This window comes from Oncorhynchus masou, chromosome 29 (genome assembly GCF_036934945.1).
Source record: "Oncorhynchus masou masou isolate Uvic2021 chromosome 29, UVic_Omas_1.1, whole genome shotgun sequence".
NCBI lineage: Eukaryota > Metazoa > Chordata > Actinopteri > Salmoniformes > Salmonidae > Oncorhynchus > Oncorhynchus masou.
Genome location: NC_088240.1, coordinates 54,956,251 through 54,973,520, shown reverse-complemented (window position 1 = coordinate 54,973,520; position 17,270 = coordinate 54,956,251). Strand labels below are relative to the sequence as shown.

The window sequence follows — 17,270 nt, the reverse complement described above, 5'->3', positions numbered from 1 at the left end:
TGTCCGTAGCTTATGCCTGCCCATACTATAACCCCACTTTGGGGCACTCTGTTCACAACGTTGACATCAGCAAATCGCTATCCCACAGGGCGGCATACACGTGGTCTGTGGTTGTGAGGCCGGTTGGGCGGCACTGCCAAATTCTCTAAAACGACGTTGGAGGCGGCTTATAAAGAAATTAACATTCAATTCTCTGGCAACAGCTCTGGTGGACATTCCTGAAGTCAGCATGCCAATTGCACGCTCCCTCAAAACTTTAGACATCTGTGGTATTGAGATTTGTGACAAAACTGCACATTTTAGAGTGGCCTTTTATTGTCCACAGCGCAAGGTGCACCTGTGTAATGATCATAGTGTTTAACCAGATTATTAATATGCCACACCTGTCAAGTGGATGGATTATCTTGGCAACTCATTTGTGCACAGAATTTGAGAGAAATACGCTTTTTTGTGCGTATGGAACATTTCTGGGATCTTTTATCTCAGCTCACGAGACATGGGACCAAGACTTTACATATTGCGTTTGTATTTTTGGTCAGTGTAGATCCAGATGAGGATTGATGGAATCATGGAATAATACAGCCAGACATTGATATCCACCACACAGCTTCACTCACACACCTCTCAAACTCTGTCCTGAGAAGTCGTTCTCTCTCAAGGATGGACACGTGCAGACGGCCCCATTCCTTCTCCACATCAATGGGATGGTAGCCTGGAGGAACCTTGACCTGACCAGCATGCACTGCACTCTGTAGAGGGAGTGATATAAAATAATAGGTGTCAGACCTCTAGCCACAAATCAGACAACCACTTTGATCTATCTATATCAATCTATCAAAAAATAGAGTATAGTAGAGTATATTGGAATGGGATACAATAGAGTAGAGTAGAACATAATAAAATAGAATCGAATAGACTAGACTAGAATGCAAATAGAATAGAAAATAACAGAATAGAAGCTCTGTGCGCATGGCTAACCTCAAAGGACTGGTAGATGAGTTTGGAACGGTGCTTGTCGGCCTCCTTTGCAGGCAGTTCTGTCTCTTTGAACTTCAAGAACTGACGCCACAGGATCTGAAAGAGAGAGAGAGACAGGATGAAGGAGACATTTTTTTACCGTTCTTGAACGGTCACAAATGGGAAATTAACGTAGGAAAAAAAAATCTATGTGTGGTGAGTGTTGTATCCTTGCTCAAGGATACATCGGCAGATTTTTCACATTGTCGGCTCAGGTATGCGAACCAGCGACATTTCGGTTCCTGGCCCAACACTCTAACCGCTAGGCAACCTACCTTATTATCTTGTGACTCAATCCATCCTACTCTTGCTTCCTTTTTAAAATGCTACATGACACTGAACAGGGTTGATGACAATTCTATTTCAAGACAGTCAATTCAGAAAGTAAACTGAAATTCCATTTGAAATGGAATTGACCCCAACCACGACAGCAGTACTTATTCAAACTGCTTCCATTGACTCGAGTCTAGGAGATGATTCTGCTTCCATTGACTAGTCTCGGAGATGATTCTGCTTCCATTGACTCTAAGTCTAGGAGATGATTCTGCTTTTCTGCTTCCATTGACTCTCGTCTAGGAGATGATTCTGCTTCCATTGACTCTAGTCTAGAAGATGATTCTGCTTCCATTGACTCTAGTCTGGGAGATGATTCTGCTTCCATTGACTCTAGTCTAGGAGATGATTCTGCTTCCATTGACTCTAGTCTAGGAGATGATTCTGCTTCCATTGACTCTAGTCTAGGAGATGATTCTGCTTCCATTGACTCTAGTCTAGGAGATGATTCTGCTTCCATTGACTCTAGTCTAGGAGATGATTCTGCTTCCATTGACTCTAGTCTAGGAGATGATTCTGCTTCCATTGACTCTAGTCTAGGAGATGATTCTGCTTCCATTGACTCTAGTCTAGGAGATGATTCTGCTTCCATTGACTCTAGTCTAGGAGATGATTCTGCTTCCATTGACTCTAGTCTAGGAGATGATTCTGCTTCCATTGACTCTAGTCTAGGAGATGATTCTGCTTCCATTGACTCTAGTCTAGGAGATGATTCTGCTTCCATTGACTCTAGTCTAGGAGATGATTCTGCTTCCATTGACTCTAGTCTAGGAGATGATTCTGCTTCCATGTTTACATTCTCACAGTGGGCGTTACTTGAGAAAGGATTGCAAGCTTGTAGGTTTATAACATGTTCCCATGTCCTTAATTCACATACATACACACAGATATTGACCTTTTCAAATGGCCATTAAACATGGGATTACCTAAATCCAACATGGTAACCAGATCAATGATGTGGCTAACCCGATTATTCAGACACCTTCCCAAATAAAAATTCAAGCTAACAAAGATTAAGGGCCGTTGAAAAGTATACAAAGAAAAGTCAGATGCCTTATTAGAAGACGCAGACAGTGTATCAACACAAATAGAAACAAATAGAGACTATCGATACGGCTTTTGTCTGTATTTGGGAACCATTTTCTAGGAAAAGAGTTCTTGGAACGAGACTACCTTGAAGCACAATATCCCCAGCCTTGTACTGCTCATTCTGATAATGCCATTTTAAGCCACATAATAGGTGTTCCAGTTGATAAAGGAAATTTGACACAGAGGTACGCCCTCCTCTATTTTACTGTACAATTCCTTTGACTCTACTGTACAAGATTTGGAAACTGATTACAGAAACTGATAGGGTTAATGAATGTTTTATACATTATCCAATAGGAGAACTTAGCTGACCTAGCCTTTTGTCTGACAGTCCCCTTTGTCTCCACAGAGAAAGTTGCAGGCACGCTAGCCAGGGAATGGGGAGGGGCAGTACGGAAGATTCCACTGAGGATTAGGTAGAATAATGTGTGGCTTCAGGTCTGCTGTTCTCAGCTCCAGTGCCACCCAGCCAGATGCCACACAATGCAACCACACGAGACAATGCAATCTCAAGACAGTAATTGCTCTGTTTGATGTGGGATCGAATGGCAGAGCTAGCTGCTTGTTCATATTTGTTTTGTTTTTTTACCTTGATTTAACTAGGCAAGTCAGTTAAGAACAAATTCTTATTTTCAATGACAGCTTACCAGGGAACAGTGAGTTAACTGCCTTGTTCAGGGGCAGAACGACAGATTTTTTACCTCGTCAGCTCGGGGATTCAATCTTGCAACCTTTCAACTAGTCCAACACTCTAACCACTAGGCTACTCTGCCGCCCAATAACGACTTCACCATTTAACGACCATGCGACACACGAGCACGGACGATGTACACACGCATCCATATCAGTAAGAGCTCCGAGAAATGCATTTCCAGAACGATTTGATCATGTCAGGCATCTCCGAATAGGCTTAGTCATGGCAACAGAAAATGTGAGTGGAGAAACGTTAGAATCATAATTCACAGCCCCCAAAAAAATGCCTTAGCTACAGACCCGATATATAGACACAGAAACACATATAGTATTTTCATTATCCAAGTTACAGTATACACGCTCCCCTTTCGAACAATAATGCATTACGTAACCAGCCACAGATAGCATTCCAATCCCACTCACAACAGCCCTACTAGTAACTGTCCAGGTAGGAGACTCACCTCTATCTCCTCATAGCTGCCTGGGAACCTCCTCTCGCCGAAGATAACGACATGGTGGCTTATCCACTGCCGAATGATAGTGACCAGCTCATAGTACTCTGTCCAGCGCAGCTCCAGCTCCTGTGGCGGAGAGAACACAGCAGGCAACGACGGGGTTTAACCACAGACAGCCAAGAGCCTTCTCCTGGAGAGCCACGATGACTCGCCTGCTCACACACCACCCTCACTCAATTAGGTGTCAACAGGCCCAGCCTTGTGTGGCTGGACAGGGAGCAGAGTGTGAGTGAGTGAGTGAGTGAATGTTGTTACTGATTGTCCCGTTGACAATATTGATTATTATTATGCTTTGGCAATATGTACAGTACATTGTTCCATCATGCCAATAAAAGCAGGTTAAATTGAAAGAGAGAGAGAGCGAGAATGATAATGTAGTGTAGTGTGTGTGTACGTAAACAAAAGTTCCCTCCTTTACAAAAGTCCCCTGCTTTACCTTTACTCAGTACATCTTTAGTTAGCATTGGAGTACAAATGGCACTCTAAAATCTGCTTTGGCAATACAATACAGTACACCATTCTGCTTTTCCAACAGCTCTCTTCTGTGTGCTGTGATCATGCTGTGTGGTGTGAGAGGGGTGTTTAATGGGTAGAAAGTCCTTCGAGGTAAACACAGAAGGTTGCTAATTTCCTGCAGCTCCATTTAGGATGGCAGGACTTCTACTGTAGTTCCAAACTGAAGCGGCTCTTGTTGTCAGTGTCGTAAACAAAAGCAATTACATGTTCTGACTGTCACAAGCCATAATCCAGGAGTTTCCCTGAATGAACTCTCCTTGAAAGTAGGTGTTTGAATGCAATAATAGTGGCTTTATAGCGTGTCCTTGTTTTAAATGGATCAATTTGAGTCTCGGGACATGAGGTGTCCAGTTTGTGAGTATATCAGGTTTAGGGACAATCTTGTAAAAATAATTATGAAGTGATCAGAGATCAGTGGCGGTCAGAAGTGCACTCACGTTAGCCTGGATTCCATCCTGGACATCCCGGGGCATGGCGTCATACAGGGACGACACGTAGGTGATGATGGACTTCTCATCAGGGTGTGGCACGTCAACATCTGGGAAAATAATATGTGTGTTTATAGATGGGTTTTTTCACAGCGAAAGAGGAATGGAGATGCCGCAAATACCAAAAACGGGATTAAGTACTTTGAGGTGTTATTAGTTACCTTGTACATTTTTTAGGATGAGGACCTTTCATTGTATAACAGAAAGTGAAGTGCACCCAATCATTGGTTGGTATGTGAAGATGTGTGTAAACATTAGTTATACACCTAGATCATGTTGATGGTGGATTTGGAGAAGGGAGTAAGCTATCAAAATATTTGATTGGACACGGCTCATTCAGTACATCGGCACTGAAGGGTATGGGTGGGGTAGCGGGGCGGGGGGTTCCATCCGGAGTCTCTCACCCCTGACTCTCCTTCCATTAAATAGCAAAAGTACAAAGTTACGTGGGACGTGGTTGGAGAACCTGGGGTGGATTCACTAGGAACAAACCAGAAGCAAACAACAAAATGGGGAGGGAATTTGCCGAATAGAAGCTATTGTTTTCGTTGGAAAAAACGTTTTCCGCTTGCGAAACATTTTGCAACTCTTTGCTACAGTGTGCACTTATGATTCCACCCCTGGTATTGAGGTCAGCCATCATCACATGTGCATGCACTGGGGGATCTCCATGCAGTCTTACCCTCTGGATCCAACAGGCGTGTCACGCCCAGGTCCGTCTCGGCCACGTTGAAGGCGTACTCAAGGTTCTGCACGTTGGTCTGGCGGTACACCTTACTCATGTCAATGAGTCTAGGCCTGAGGAGACAGAACCATGGGACATCAGTCACGATTGGTGTAAAGGCAGTGTAGACAGATGAGGGTATAAGGACTGGCCGGGCAGACACGGATAATTCCTACCTACATATCGCTTGTCCTAAATAAAAATGCCACGTCTATATGTCAGAAATCTGTAAGTGAACACCTGCCTTCCCTGGGGTGCTTGGCATCTATATATGAACGGAATGTTACATGGGGCTGCAGCAGACAACAAGGGCAGCCATGTTTCAAATTAGATAAGCACCTAGACTCGCTCCCCATTACCATCCTCTCCGTGGTGCAGATGAGTGGAAGTGAACAGAAAATAACAATAGGGAAACATTCAAAGCATGCTGTTACTCAAATTCAATTCTTGACCAATGTAAACATTACAAAATCTGAAAGTGCCCTCTCGATTTAATTTTTCATTGCATCCATTAAGAACAAAAAGGCACTGTTTAGAACTTATTCTATTTTTTAATAGTGTACTCATTCTCTCTTTACAATACGTTCACATTATTCTAATATACTCTAAAAGTAAAGCCCAAGACAAATAAGAGAAAAGCTTAGAGCAGACCCGTACAGCGATTTGACGTGAAGGGTGGAGCGAACAGTGTAGTAGTCCCCAGGGCTTGGGTCCGATTCCAGGCACTGCACCTCCCTAAAAGAGAGCTGCTTCCCTGGCCTGTGGGGCCTCCCTTCTACCCTACTGGGGCTGACTAGCCTCCCCTCCCCTCCCTGGAGGCTGTGGGGGCTGCAGTCATGTCCCAGCCCTGTCCCCTGGCCCAGTTCCTGGTCCCCTGAGTGGGAGTCGCAGCTGGAGTCCCAAGAGGAGCCTTCTGAGGGGATATTGTCACACTGCATGACCACACGGTTTTCCAATGAGCTGACCAAGCCTGTGACCCTGCTGGACGAGCGGCCAGTCCTCTTCCTGGACTTTGTGGACAGCTTCCTCTTCAGACTCGACATCATGGTGCCTTCTGGGAGCTGTAGTCTCCCCAAAACAGAGAGCTAGCTGGCTGGATGTTTCGTACTCATCCAGTGGCAAGTGAAAACGTTGCACTTAACAGTGAAATTCCAATTCCAAAAGGCGTGCTGCTCCAACCATTTTAACAAGGTGATGGTTTGGTGTTTGTTCGGGAAACAGTCGGGTCCATGTCTGCAGAATGTGCAGGTAAATCCCACCCGAGCATTTACGTCTTCAATAGGACGTCTTCACAATCTTCACGTCGAGGTGACAAAGAGTGCTCAACCCTCTCCGTGAGAGAAGAAACATCTCTGTACCACTAGGAGGCTAACTGCTGTCATCCCCTCTGACCTGACCTCCCAACCTCAGCCCGGTCTACCCAAAACAGCTCCCCCGATATCAACTGTAACTTTCACCAGTTAGGTCCTTAGTTCCCAGGGTGACAACAACATTCAAACCTCCAAATAAGCTGTTAAAAAAAAGGGCCGCAAATTGACGGATAGTGCAGACTGCAGGCTGTGCAAAAAAAGTAACTCTGCAGTGTTCGTCGTTTGAGTAAGAGTGTTACAGTGACACACCTCTGTCTTTATGAAAATAAGCTACTAAATAGACTGCCTTAGGTGACACTCAAAACCGTAAAAAAAAAAAAAAGTGTTCTCTCTCTCGCTCTCTGTTAGAGGGAGCAGGGTGTAGCTGAACTTTGCAGGTACACGCACAGCTTTGATTGAACCTGCCCCGTGGGCCTCTCTTTCTTCCTTCCTTTTGTGCCACGCCTGGCTGGGTATTCACCCAAGTTTCCCCTCACCACATGGTCCTCTTTTTCAGTCGCTCTCATGTTTCATTCAGACTCCCTGGGGATGTGCAGGGTGCTGCTTTCATTACATGTTAGGTGCTGGAAGACCTCTATTATTTACAGATAATGAGCCCGTCTCTGTGGCTTTTTAGGACTCCGCCTCCCACTTTGAGAGACCACAGACATGTCTACACTCGTCCGCTCTCATATTCATGTCTATATACGTAACTGTATGCTTCAGCAGTATTAGTATTAACAGAAGGAGTGATTCAATGAGAACTCAACTGGTCACTCCTCTAGTCCAAGGCTCCCAAGAAAAATAGATTCTTATGAAAGGACAAGTAAATAAACCCCATCTTTCCCAATTCTATACCAACCAGGTGCCTCAGACAGCACCCTCTCCATCTGAATGGGCATTAGTGAGTCTAATAACGTAATAATAACAGCATGTACAGTAAGTGCTCAAATCAGTGCCAGTACCTGTATCCATCTGAGACAACACCCACCTGTGGTATTCCAAGCCCAGGGCAATGACAGGTTCAAATAAATGTCTTATTAGAGCTGCCTGAAACCTGTATGATCAAGCACGGCCAGGAGAGGAGATTGAACAACTACAGAGTTAGATGTAAAAACGTAATTTACCTCAGGACAAGTCAGAACTGAGAAATAAAACACGAAGTGGATACACAACCTTCTTTTATAAGACATGGAAAACGTCTCTCTCGCTTGTCAAAACTGAAAGCCGTGTCTGATTGATTATGTACCTGATATTCTACATTTGTACTCATATACACTACATGACTAAAATGATGTGGACACCTGCTCGTTGGACAGCTCATTCCAAAATCATGGACATTAATATGGAGTTGGTCCCCCCTTTGCTGCTATAACAGCCTCCACTCTTCTGGGAAGGCTTTCCACTAGATTTTGGAACATTGGTGCAGGGACTTGCTTCCATCCAGCCACAAGAGCATTAGTGAGGTCGGGCACTGATGTTGGGCAATTAGGCCTGGCTCACAGTCGGCGTTCCAATTCATCCCAAAGGTGTTCAATTGGCTCTGTGTAGGCCAGTCAAGTTCTTCCATTACCGATCTCGACGAACCATTTCTGTATGGACCTCGCTTTGTGCACCGGGAATTGTCATGCTGAAACAGGAAAGGGCCTTCCCCAAATTGTTGCCACAAAGTTGGAAGCTGAAGCCTTAAGATTTCCCTTCACTGGAACTAAGGGGCCTAGCCGAACCATGAAAAACAGCCCCAGACCATTATTCCCCCTCCACCAAACTTTACAGTTGGCACTATGCATTGGGGCAGGTAGCGTTCTCCTGGTATCCGCCAAACCCAGATTCGTCCCCCGGACTGACAGATGGCGAAGCGTGATTCATCACTCCAAAGAACGTGTTTCCACTGCTCCAGAGTTCAATGGCGGCGAGCTTTACACCACTTTAGCTGTGTAAAGCTTTACACCACTCCAGTCGATGCTTGGCATCGTACATGGTGATCTTAGGCTTGTGTGCGGCTGCTTGTCCATGGAAACCCATTTCATGATGGTCCCGACAAACAGTTCTTGTGCTGACGTTGCTTCCAGAGGCAGTTTGGAACTTTGTAGATAGTGCTGAAACTGAGGACAGGCAATTTTTACATGCTACACGCTTTAGCACCCCCCGCGGTCCTGTTCTGTGAGCTTGTGTGGCCTACCACTTTACGGCTGAGCCGTTGTTGCTCCGAGACGTTTCTACTTCACAATAAAAGCACTTAAAATTGACCCGGGGCAACTCTAGCAGGGCAGAAATTTGACGAACTGACCTGTTGGAAAGGTGGCATCCTATGACAGTACCAGGTTGAAAGTCACTGAACTCTTCAGTAAGGCCATTCTACTGCCAATGTTTGTCTATGGAGATTGCATGGGTGTGCGAGTGATTTTACACACCTGTCAGCAACGGGTATGGTTGAAATAGCCGAATCCACTAATTTGACGAGGCGTCCGCATACTTTGTATATATGGTGTATATTATATATGATGTGAGCATCAACACGAGGATGCAAAGGAAATACATCAATTAAATAAATATTGCCTGGGGTGGATGGGGAGGGATTTGGACACATGGGGTAAAAGAGAAAAATACTACAATGAATTACTTGGTAATTTAGATACGAATGGTCAAGCAGCTAGCTATATATATTGTACATTTGAAGCAGCTCTTCTACCAAGCATACCTACCAATGATTGTACCTATATATGACCTAATGTATGACCTTGTGATAAAATAATAATAATAATAATAATTTGAAGGACTAGTCAGAACCAGCATGGCACACACTACAATTTGACATTTGACAATATGTTCCATTCCTGCTCCATCTGCTTCACATCGAATAAAACGAATGTGCGGTGATGTGTCACGACAACCCCATTGCATACAGCTTAGCACTACCGGAGACGCTAGGACAAGACATATTAACACCTATCAGTGCCACTTACTGTGGGTAAGAGCATGAGTGGGTACATTTGGGGTACTATTTTTTGGGGTTAATCTCACCTTTTAAGAATAAACCTGAAATGGCTGGAGGTGAGGCTACATTTTGGGGCGACAGCGGGCTTGCATGTAACATTCTGAGGCTAAAATCCAGTATCTGAACATTAGGTGCAGTATATAGTCTCTTGTTTGGTTCTGGGTACAGAGATGAAATACTGTAAATGTTACACTACGTATTGTGGCTTGAGGTGTCGACCGCCAAAGTAATATATTAAAAATAATAAAATATATATGCCATTGAGCAGACCCTTTCTCCAATCATACATTTTCCTTACAGGTGGTCCCAGGAATCGAACCCAGTATCCTGGCATTACAAGCAGCATGTTTCTACCAACTGAGCTACAGAGGACCACGTACTGGTGTTTGTGGATGACGGCGCTGAAGAGCTTGCCGTCCCTCCAGCTGGTGGTGAAGTTGTCACAGCGGATGCCCTGGTAGCCATCCACCATGCGCTGGGACCACATCAGCAGCTTCTCCTTGGCCGACATGTCGTCTGATTGGCCATTCACCTGGATGTCCGAGATCTAACAGGGGAGGACAGATACCGGGGGTTAGACAGGGGAGGAGGCCACACGCCACCAGGGTTGGGGTCAATTCCATTTACATTTTGGTCAATGCAGGAAGTTAACTCAAATTGGATGAAAATGCCTTCTCAGTGATGAGATTTGTAATAGAAAACGGAGTTTCAGTTCACTTCCTGGATCGACTGAATTGATATGGAATTGACCCCAAACCCTGCTTGTCATGGTGGCAGAGGGAGATAGTTGGAAACAATAAAGATATAATCTATTTGAGAAAAATCGATGATGCATTGTAAGGATGGGGTTTGATTCAATCATATGATATTCTGGCTCAATCTGAATCAGGTTTGTCCCCCTCAATGATCTGTGGTGGAAAACAAGAAAAAACTGTGTTTTTCAGCCAAGGGAGGCAACTCCTGTCATCAATAGTACATATGTGACATCAAAGGGAACCGCCAACTAGATCTCAATTCCTAGGTCATTGGGTAGGTGGGAGGGATGTCCAGTGGAGGCTGCTCCTGCTTCGGGTTTCCAGACACAACTTAAGCACTATCTGGTCCATTGGCTAATGTGGCAGGACTGGTTTTTTATTGTTTTTTTTATTTTGGCCGGAAGGGAAATGAAATGAGTCACAGTCGCCAGAGGCTCAGAGGGTACTCTCTGTTCTTGCCAAAAAGGCCGCTCCATTACCAAAATCTCTGCCTACTGGTCTCTTTCTGTAGTCGCTGTGTGTGGGTATACTGTAAGTGTGTGTGTGTCTGTGTGTTCTCCTCGGGATCCAATCCACCCCTCGATGGCCCCACCCTAAACCTCTCCCCTCTAAAGAAGAGTAGAATGCCTATGATGACTCACCAGGCTTCGGCCCTGCTGTTTGCCCCCCTCCTTCTGGGAAATGAGAGATACGCCTCTCTAGCCAACGCAGTACACGGAGTGCAGTAAACCAATGAAAATGTAAATCAAAACTAGAAGTTGAACTGATGTCTGTGCCCAGTGGGTATTACACCAGTCTGACTGCAGAACCAACATCTCTTCCTGTGCCCTGCTCAACCATGGCTGCCACTTGGGATTACTTACTGCTCCATCTTAACTGGCAGTGCCACGCATTCTTTAATCAAATAATGTTGTGTTATAGAAAGCCCGTGTGTTATTTCACAAAGGTTTTACAGCATAACATGGCAAGTAAGGGAGGTATCAGACATGGTTTCAAATACTATTTGAAATCATTTCAAATACTTTAGCCTGGCTTAATGGAACCAATAGTCAATGAGGTGACAGGGTAGCCTAGTGGTTAGAGCGTTGGACTAGTAACCAGAAGGTTGCAAGTTCAAACCCCCGAGCTGACAAGATACGAATCTGTCTTTCTGCCCTGAACAGGCATTTAACCCACTGTTCCTAGGCTGTCATTGAAAATAAGAATTTGTTCTTAACTGACTTGCCTGGTTAAATAAAGGTAAAAAAAAAATGCTACTGTGGGGAGTAGTTTGCAGGACACAATGTTCTTTTATTTCATCGGAACATGGGTCCCTCACAGACCTGGGTTCAAATACTATTTGACATCTTTCAAATACATTTCATGTTTACTTAAGCCCACCCGGGGTGCCGGATGGGCAGGGTTTGACTATTGTATTGGTTCCTTTAAGCCAGGCAAATTCGATCAAGTCTAGCTAAAGTATTTGAAATGATTATTGAAATTGTCCAGTAAGACTGGGCACAGAGGTCAGTTCAATGTCTAGTGTTGATTTACAATTGTTGTCAACTAACGTGAACTCAATGTGAAATCAACAAAAAATGTCACCACGTCATTCGATTTTGGATAAAAGTTGTGTGAAAAAAAGCAGTGGCTTAAAGTACTTAAGTAAAAAATACTTGTCATTTTTGGGGGTATCTGTACTTTACTATTTATATTTTTAACAAATTTTACTTCACTACATTCCTATCAAAAAATATTGTACTTTTTACTTTATACATTTTCCCTGACAACAAAAGGTTCTAGTTACATTTTGAATACTTAGCAGGACAGGAAAATGGTCCAATTCAAGCACATATCAAGAACACACCTGGTCATCCCTTCTGCCTCTGATCTGGCAGACTCACTAAACACAAATGCATCTTTTGTAAATAATGTCTGAGTGTGGGAGTGTGCCCCTGGCTGTCCATACATTTTAAAAACAAGAAAATCATGCCGTCTGCTTTGCTTAATATAAGGAATTTTATATGACTTCTACTTTTGATACTAGTATATTTTAGCAATTACATTTACTATTGATACTTAAGTATATTTAAAACTAAATACTTTTAGACTTTTACTAAAGTTGTATTTTAACGGATGACTTCCACTTTTACTTGAGTAACTTTCTATTAAGGTATCTATACTTTTACTCAAGTATGACAATTGGGTACTTTTTCCACCTCTGAAAAAAAGACTAAATTCCCTTACGTTGATGACTTTCTGCAAATCCAATTAAGTTTTCCACGTTGATTCAATGTCATAACAGATTTTTGGGGGTTGAAAATATGTGGACAACCAGTTTTTGTCCAGTGGGTCAAAGTTATGCCACTCCTTTCTCTTGAGAAGCATGGGGAGAGTGATTCACACACACACACTGATGCTATTGTATTGTAACACTTCATCAGTATGTTAAGGCTATTTAAGTGGCAGGGAAAGCTACATCATAAGATCACTTCCTTATTCTTTCCATGTTTCAAAATAACTAAATTAAAGCATGATCATTAATTATCAGGAAGGGTTAGCATGACCTATAGTACATTAGCCTACCATGAAGAGGCTGGAGTTTAATCTGTTATAATAATTATAATTATTCAACTGTAATAATACTACGATTGAAATATATTTGAGAATAATTTGAACAGATTTGATAGCAATGTGATCTTATGAAAACGATGTGGTAATATCTCGAATGATTGAGATAATGGATTACAGGTGATTGGATTGAGTTCAATTTGTGATTGTTACTGATTGGCTTGGATCAGAGCCAAGGAGATAGGAGGATGAGGAGCTATATGGTAATGGAACACAACACTGACAGAGTAGGACACCTGGAAGTGAAGGATGATGGTCCATATCAGCCCAAGGGTCAGCTTGGGGTTGCCATCCGCGATGTCATCGTTTCTGATGTTCACCAGCTTGACCTGTGATTGGACGACAGAGAAGAGCGAGACTTAACAATTATAGTAGTTCACATCATAGTAGATACATTATTACCCTGTTCCAATGCATTGAGTAAGTCCTCAGTCATGTCACTTGCAGTAAGTCATCTTAATACAGTGCAAGAGGGTAACTCATTTGTTACATCATCTCCATAATTACATTTCCATTGCTGTTTCTCTTACCTGTCGGTGTTTGAGGAAGTCCAGTGCAATCTGTACATTCTGCAGCTTGTGGAATCTCATGCGGCCTTTCTCTCTAGGCTGGAGAGAGAGAGAGAGAGGAGCGAGAGAGAGAGTGAGAGAGAGGAGGAGTGAGAGAGAGAGAGAGAGAGAGAGAGAGAACGAGAGAGAGGAGCGAGAGAGAGAGAGAGAGAGAGAGAGAGAGAGAGAGAGAGAGAGAAAGAGAGGGGTTAGAAACAGACTGGACAGGAGTTAATGCTACCTTCGAAGAGGCTTTCGAGAAATGCGAGTGAGACTACGTCGGAAGAGAAAAATGTGATGCAGCTACAACAATATCCAACAAAATGGGAAAAGGGAAATTGGGAACTAAAATTGTAGACTCAATGACAAGAGTACACATGGTTTTCCTCCAAAAGAAAAAGATGAATGACAAAGAATACGACAAATAACTGATGCATCTCATAGATCTCCAAGTACAACTTCCCTCGTTGTAAAACCACATTAATGACATCATTCATTAGTGTACCTACCTGTTCTTCACCTTCGAAAGACAAACACAGAGGTAAATAGGATATACATTTGGAGTGAAAGAGGCTGAGCCAATACCATGATTAGCTATTAGGTACAGGAATCTTTGGATGGTTTTGAATTGTGTCACCACTTCGGTCATGTGTTCTGACGGGAGAACAATGAATCGAAGACTTCCACTTCCAAAGAAAACTGTATCTGTGCTATGCAATAAGCATTAGTAATTGAGAGAAACAGAAACAATAAAGTTATTTTCAAATGGATAATTTCCAATGCTTAAGTAGTGTTATAGGGTCAATGACTTGAGTCAATGAAGTAGTTAGACAATCATGTCCTTCCTTCATTCAGCCATGGCACCTATCAATATACGAGGGTTTTTTGTTTATAGCCAGCAGCGAAATGGTTAATGCACCTCAGTCTTTGCAAGCTTGTCAATGATAAATAATTGACGGCGAAAGGAAAAATAATTAATGGAATCATAAGCACAGGAAGTGACATCATGCACAGCTGAGCCACTGGGTAACGGATGACTCAAGCCACATGAAGTAGAAGAAGAAAATGGCGGCCGAGTTATAGAAAACCCCACTCACCAACCGCAAGTTCCTGACCACGTCTCTCTCCCTTGCCTAGCCCCAGCAAAGAGCAGTGCAAAGAGAGGAGGCATCGGCCAAAGGTCAGCATACAGGAAAGGGGGGAAAGTGTAGGGGGGGTAAAGAGGGGGACATGAGGAGGGGGGAGAGAAAAGGAGAACCAGAGAAAGGTCAGACAGGAGCACACAGTACAAAAAGAGAAGCCAAAGTGGGGTTATTGTGTTAGGACCATGGAGGCGTCTGGTAGATGAGCAGAGACCAGCAGAGCGATGAGCTACTGTAGCAGAGACAGAGTGCAAGGCTTCTCGAGAGATCTGCAGTAACCTAGAACGCATCATCATAATGTGCAAGCGTCCAGTGTTGACTTACTGACTTGTTTAAAAAAATCTAAACAACTACAAATAGTTCATATTTCCAGCGACTGGAATGAGAGGGAGGTATAAATAAGGGCTAGACTTTTGGTACTTAGGGTCAGGCCTTGGTTCAGCGTGGGGGGTTTGGATCGAGGTCCGTTACAGATGCAGAGGTCAGTCCATTTGCAAATCAGAGGTCAGGATCAGAGGTACAGGCCAGTCCATTCGCCAATCAGAAGTCAGCAGTACTTACCAGTGTCTCCCCAGAGAGGACCTCCAGGAGGGAGATCAGGTTGTGTCCATCTCTCAGATCTTCATACAAATCAGTCACCTGACTCTGTGACTGTGGAACAGAAAGAGAAGGTTGTCATCGCAATGTCTTTTCTTTGTGCAACACCTAAGACAAAATACCTACAAACTATGCATTGTATTTGTGTAATAACATTTTAATATTCCCGATCTGGTTATGAGTCTGAGTTGACAGGGCACCTAGACATGGGGGATCATCCTCTTACAGTAAAACCTTGGAAAGAATAACCAATCTTTCCTGTATAAAATTATACAAAATGTTCAAGCTCCTCTCAATCAGTCTACACAGCTCAGGCTAGGAGCCTGCAGCTCTCGCTCTCCGCCAGTACATCTGTACAAAGGACAGGAATGCACGGCTGCAGGCAACCAATCGGCCTGCGTTGGACACCCAAGACACCTGTGGCAGCTGCCAGGTCTACTGAGAGATGATGGATGGAAGTCAGGGGGTCTTCATAAAATAAAATAAAATGACAAAAACAACTAAGTAAACATTACGAACGTAGGCAAACGGATATGTGCAAATGAAAACAGATAGTCCAGTGAGTCTTGGGAATGGGCGCATGCTATAATCAATTCCAGTAAGAAAGATAAACAGTCATCGTTAGCAGAAGAGGGTGAAAGCTTACGGAGCGTAGGGAACGACTGAAACTGAAGGATTTAAAAGTAGTTTTCATCCAAAATGCGAAGGGACTGCATGCCTCAAAAGTATGTACTTCATTGTGCAACACATAGTCCTAACACTTGAGGTCTGTGCACGTAACCTGGACAATTCTCCCATTGGCATAACAGCGTGATTTACGTGACCAAGCCCTAGTTACTCGCACATATCTCAAGTTAGGGTTTGGCCCACGGACCACACGGCATAGGCCTATTTCTGTGTGACAGCGTCAGCGTAATTCCTCATACTTTCACAGTGATGGCAAAGGTGTGGGGAGGGGATAGTTTTCAGGTGCGCTACATGCTCATCAGAATGTGTCCCACATACAGTGCCCTCCTGCTGGGGCTTGCCGGCACCTACCTCTGCTGCCCCATGCTGGACGGAGGAGAAAGCGCGGACGAGGGATGAGATGGAGAGAACAATGAAATAGAGAGGGAGAATGACAGAAAGAGGAAGAGAATATGATCATGAGTCACGTTCCGTTAAAGGTCCCCAAAGCACACACATCCCCGGGTCGCTCGTTTTTCCAGTTCGCTGCAGCTGGCGACGAACGAGGGGCAACAAAACACTGAAACTGGACAGTTTTCTCTCAATCTCTTCATACAAAGACTCAATCATGGACACTCTTACTGGCAGTTGTGGCTGCTTTGCGTGATGTATTGTTGTCTCTACCTTCTTGCCCTTTGTGCTGTTGTCGGTGCCCAATAATGTTTGTACCCGCCTTTTTGCTGCTACCATGTTGTGTTGCTACCATGCTATGTCGTCATCTTAGGGCTCTATGTAGTGTTGTGTAGTCTTTCTTGCCGTGATGTGTGTTTTGTCCTATATTTTTATAAAATGTTTATGAAATCTTTAATCCCAGCTCCCGTCCTCGCAGGAGTCATTTTGCCTTTTGGTAGGCCGTCATTGTAAACACAAATTTGTTATTAACTGACTTGCCTAGTTAAATAAAGGTTTAAATCAATAAAAAAAAGAAATGAGCCTGAGATGATATAAAATGATTAAAAAGGATGAAAGAAAATGAAAAAAAGATGAATAGAATAAGAGTGTGGTCAAAATAGTTCCTAATATTAGTGCTTAAACACATGGTTAATATTGGGAGATTGCATGTAATGCTGTTCTACTGTGTCAGTGTGTTTGATCTTGTGAAAAACATGTACTGGCCTCGCACAGGTATGTATGCAAGTCTCGTCCCTGCAAGTTGTAACACTCACTACC

The 17,270-nt window shown here is 43.6% G+C and overlaps 1 protein-coding gene across 1 annotated transcript in view; it reads right to left on the bottom strand.

The window, feature by feature from the left end:
* The window catches only part of LOC135520026 (plectin-like), a 96,295-nt gene that overhangs the window by 30,936 nt on the left and 48,089 nt on the right, over nt 1-17,270 (bottom strand). Inside the window, 9 exon segments of the mRNA XM_064945333.1 lie at nt 622-749; nt 979-1,074; nt 3,594-3,713; nt 4,601-4,701; nt 5,334-5,449; nt 10,103-10,269; nt 13,324-13,416; nt 13,618-13,695; nt 15,339-15,428. Coding sequence (XP_064801405.1) covers nt 622-749; nt 979-1,074; nt 3,594-3,713; nt 4,601-4,701; nt 5,334-5,449; nt 10,103-10,269; nt 13,324-13,416; nt 13,618-13,695; nt 15,339-15,428 — 989 coding nt within the window.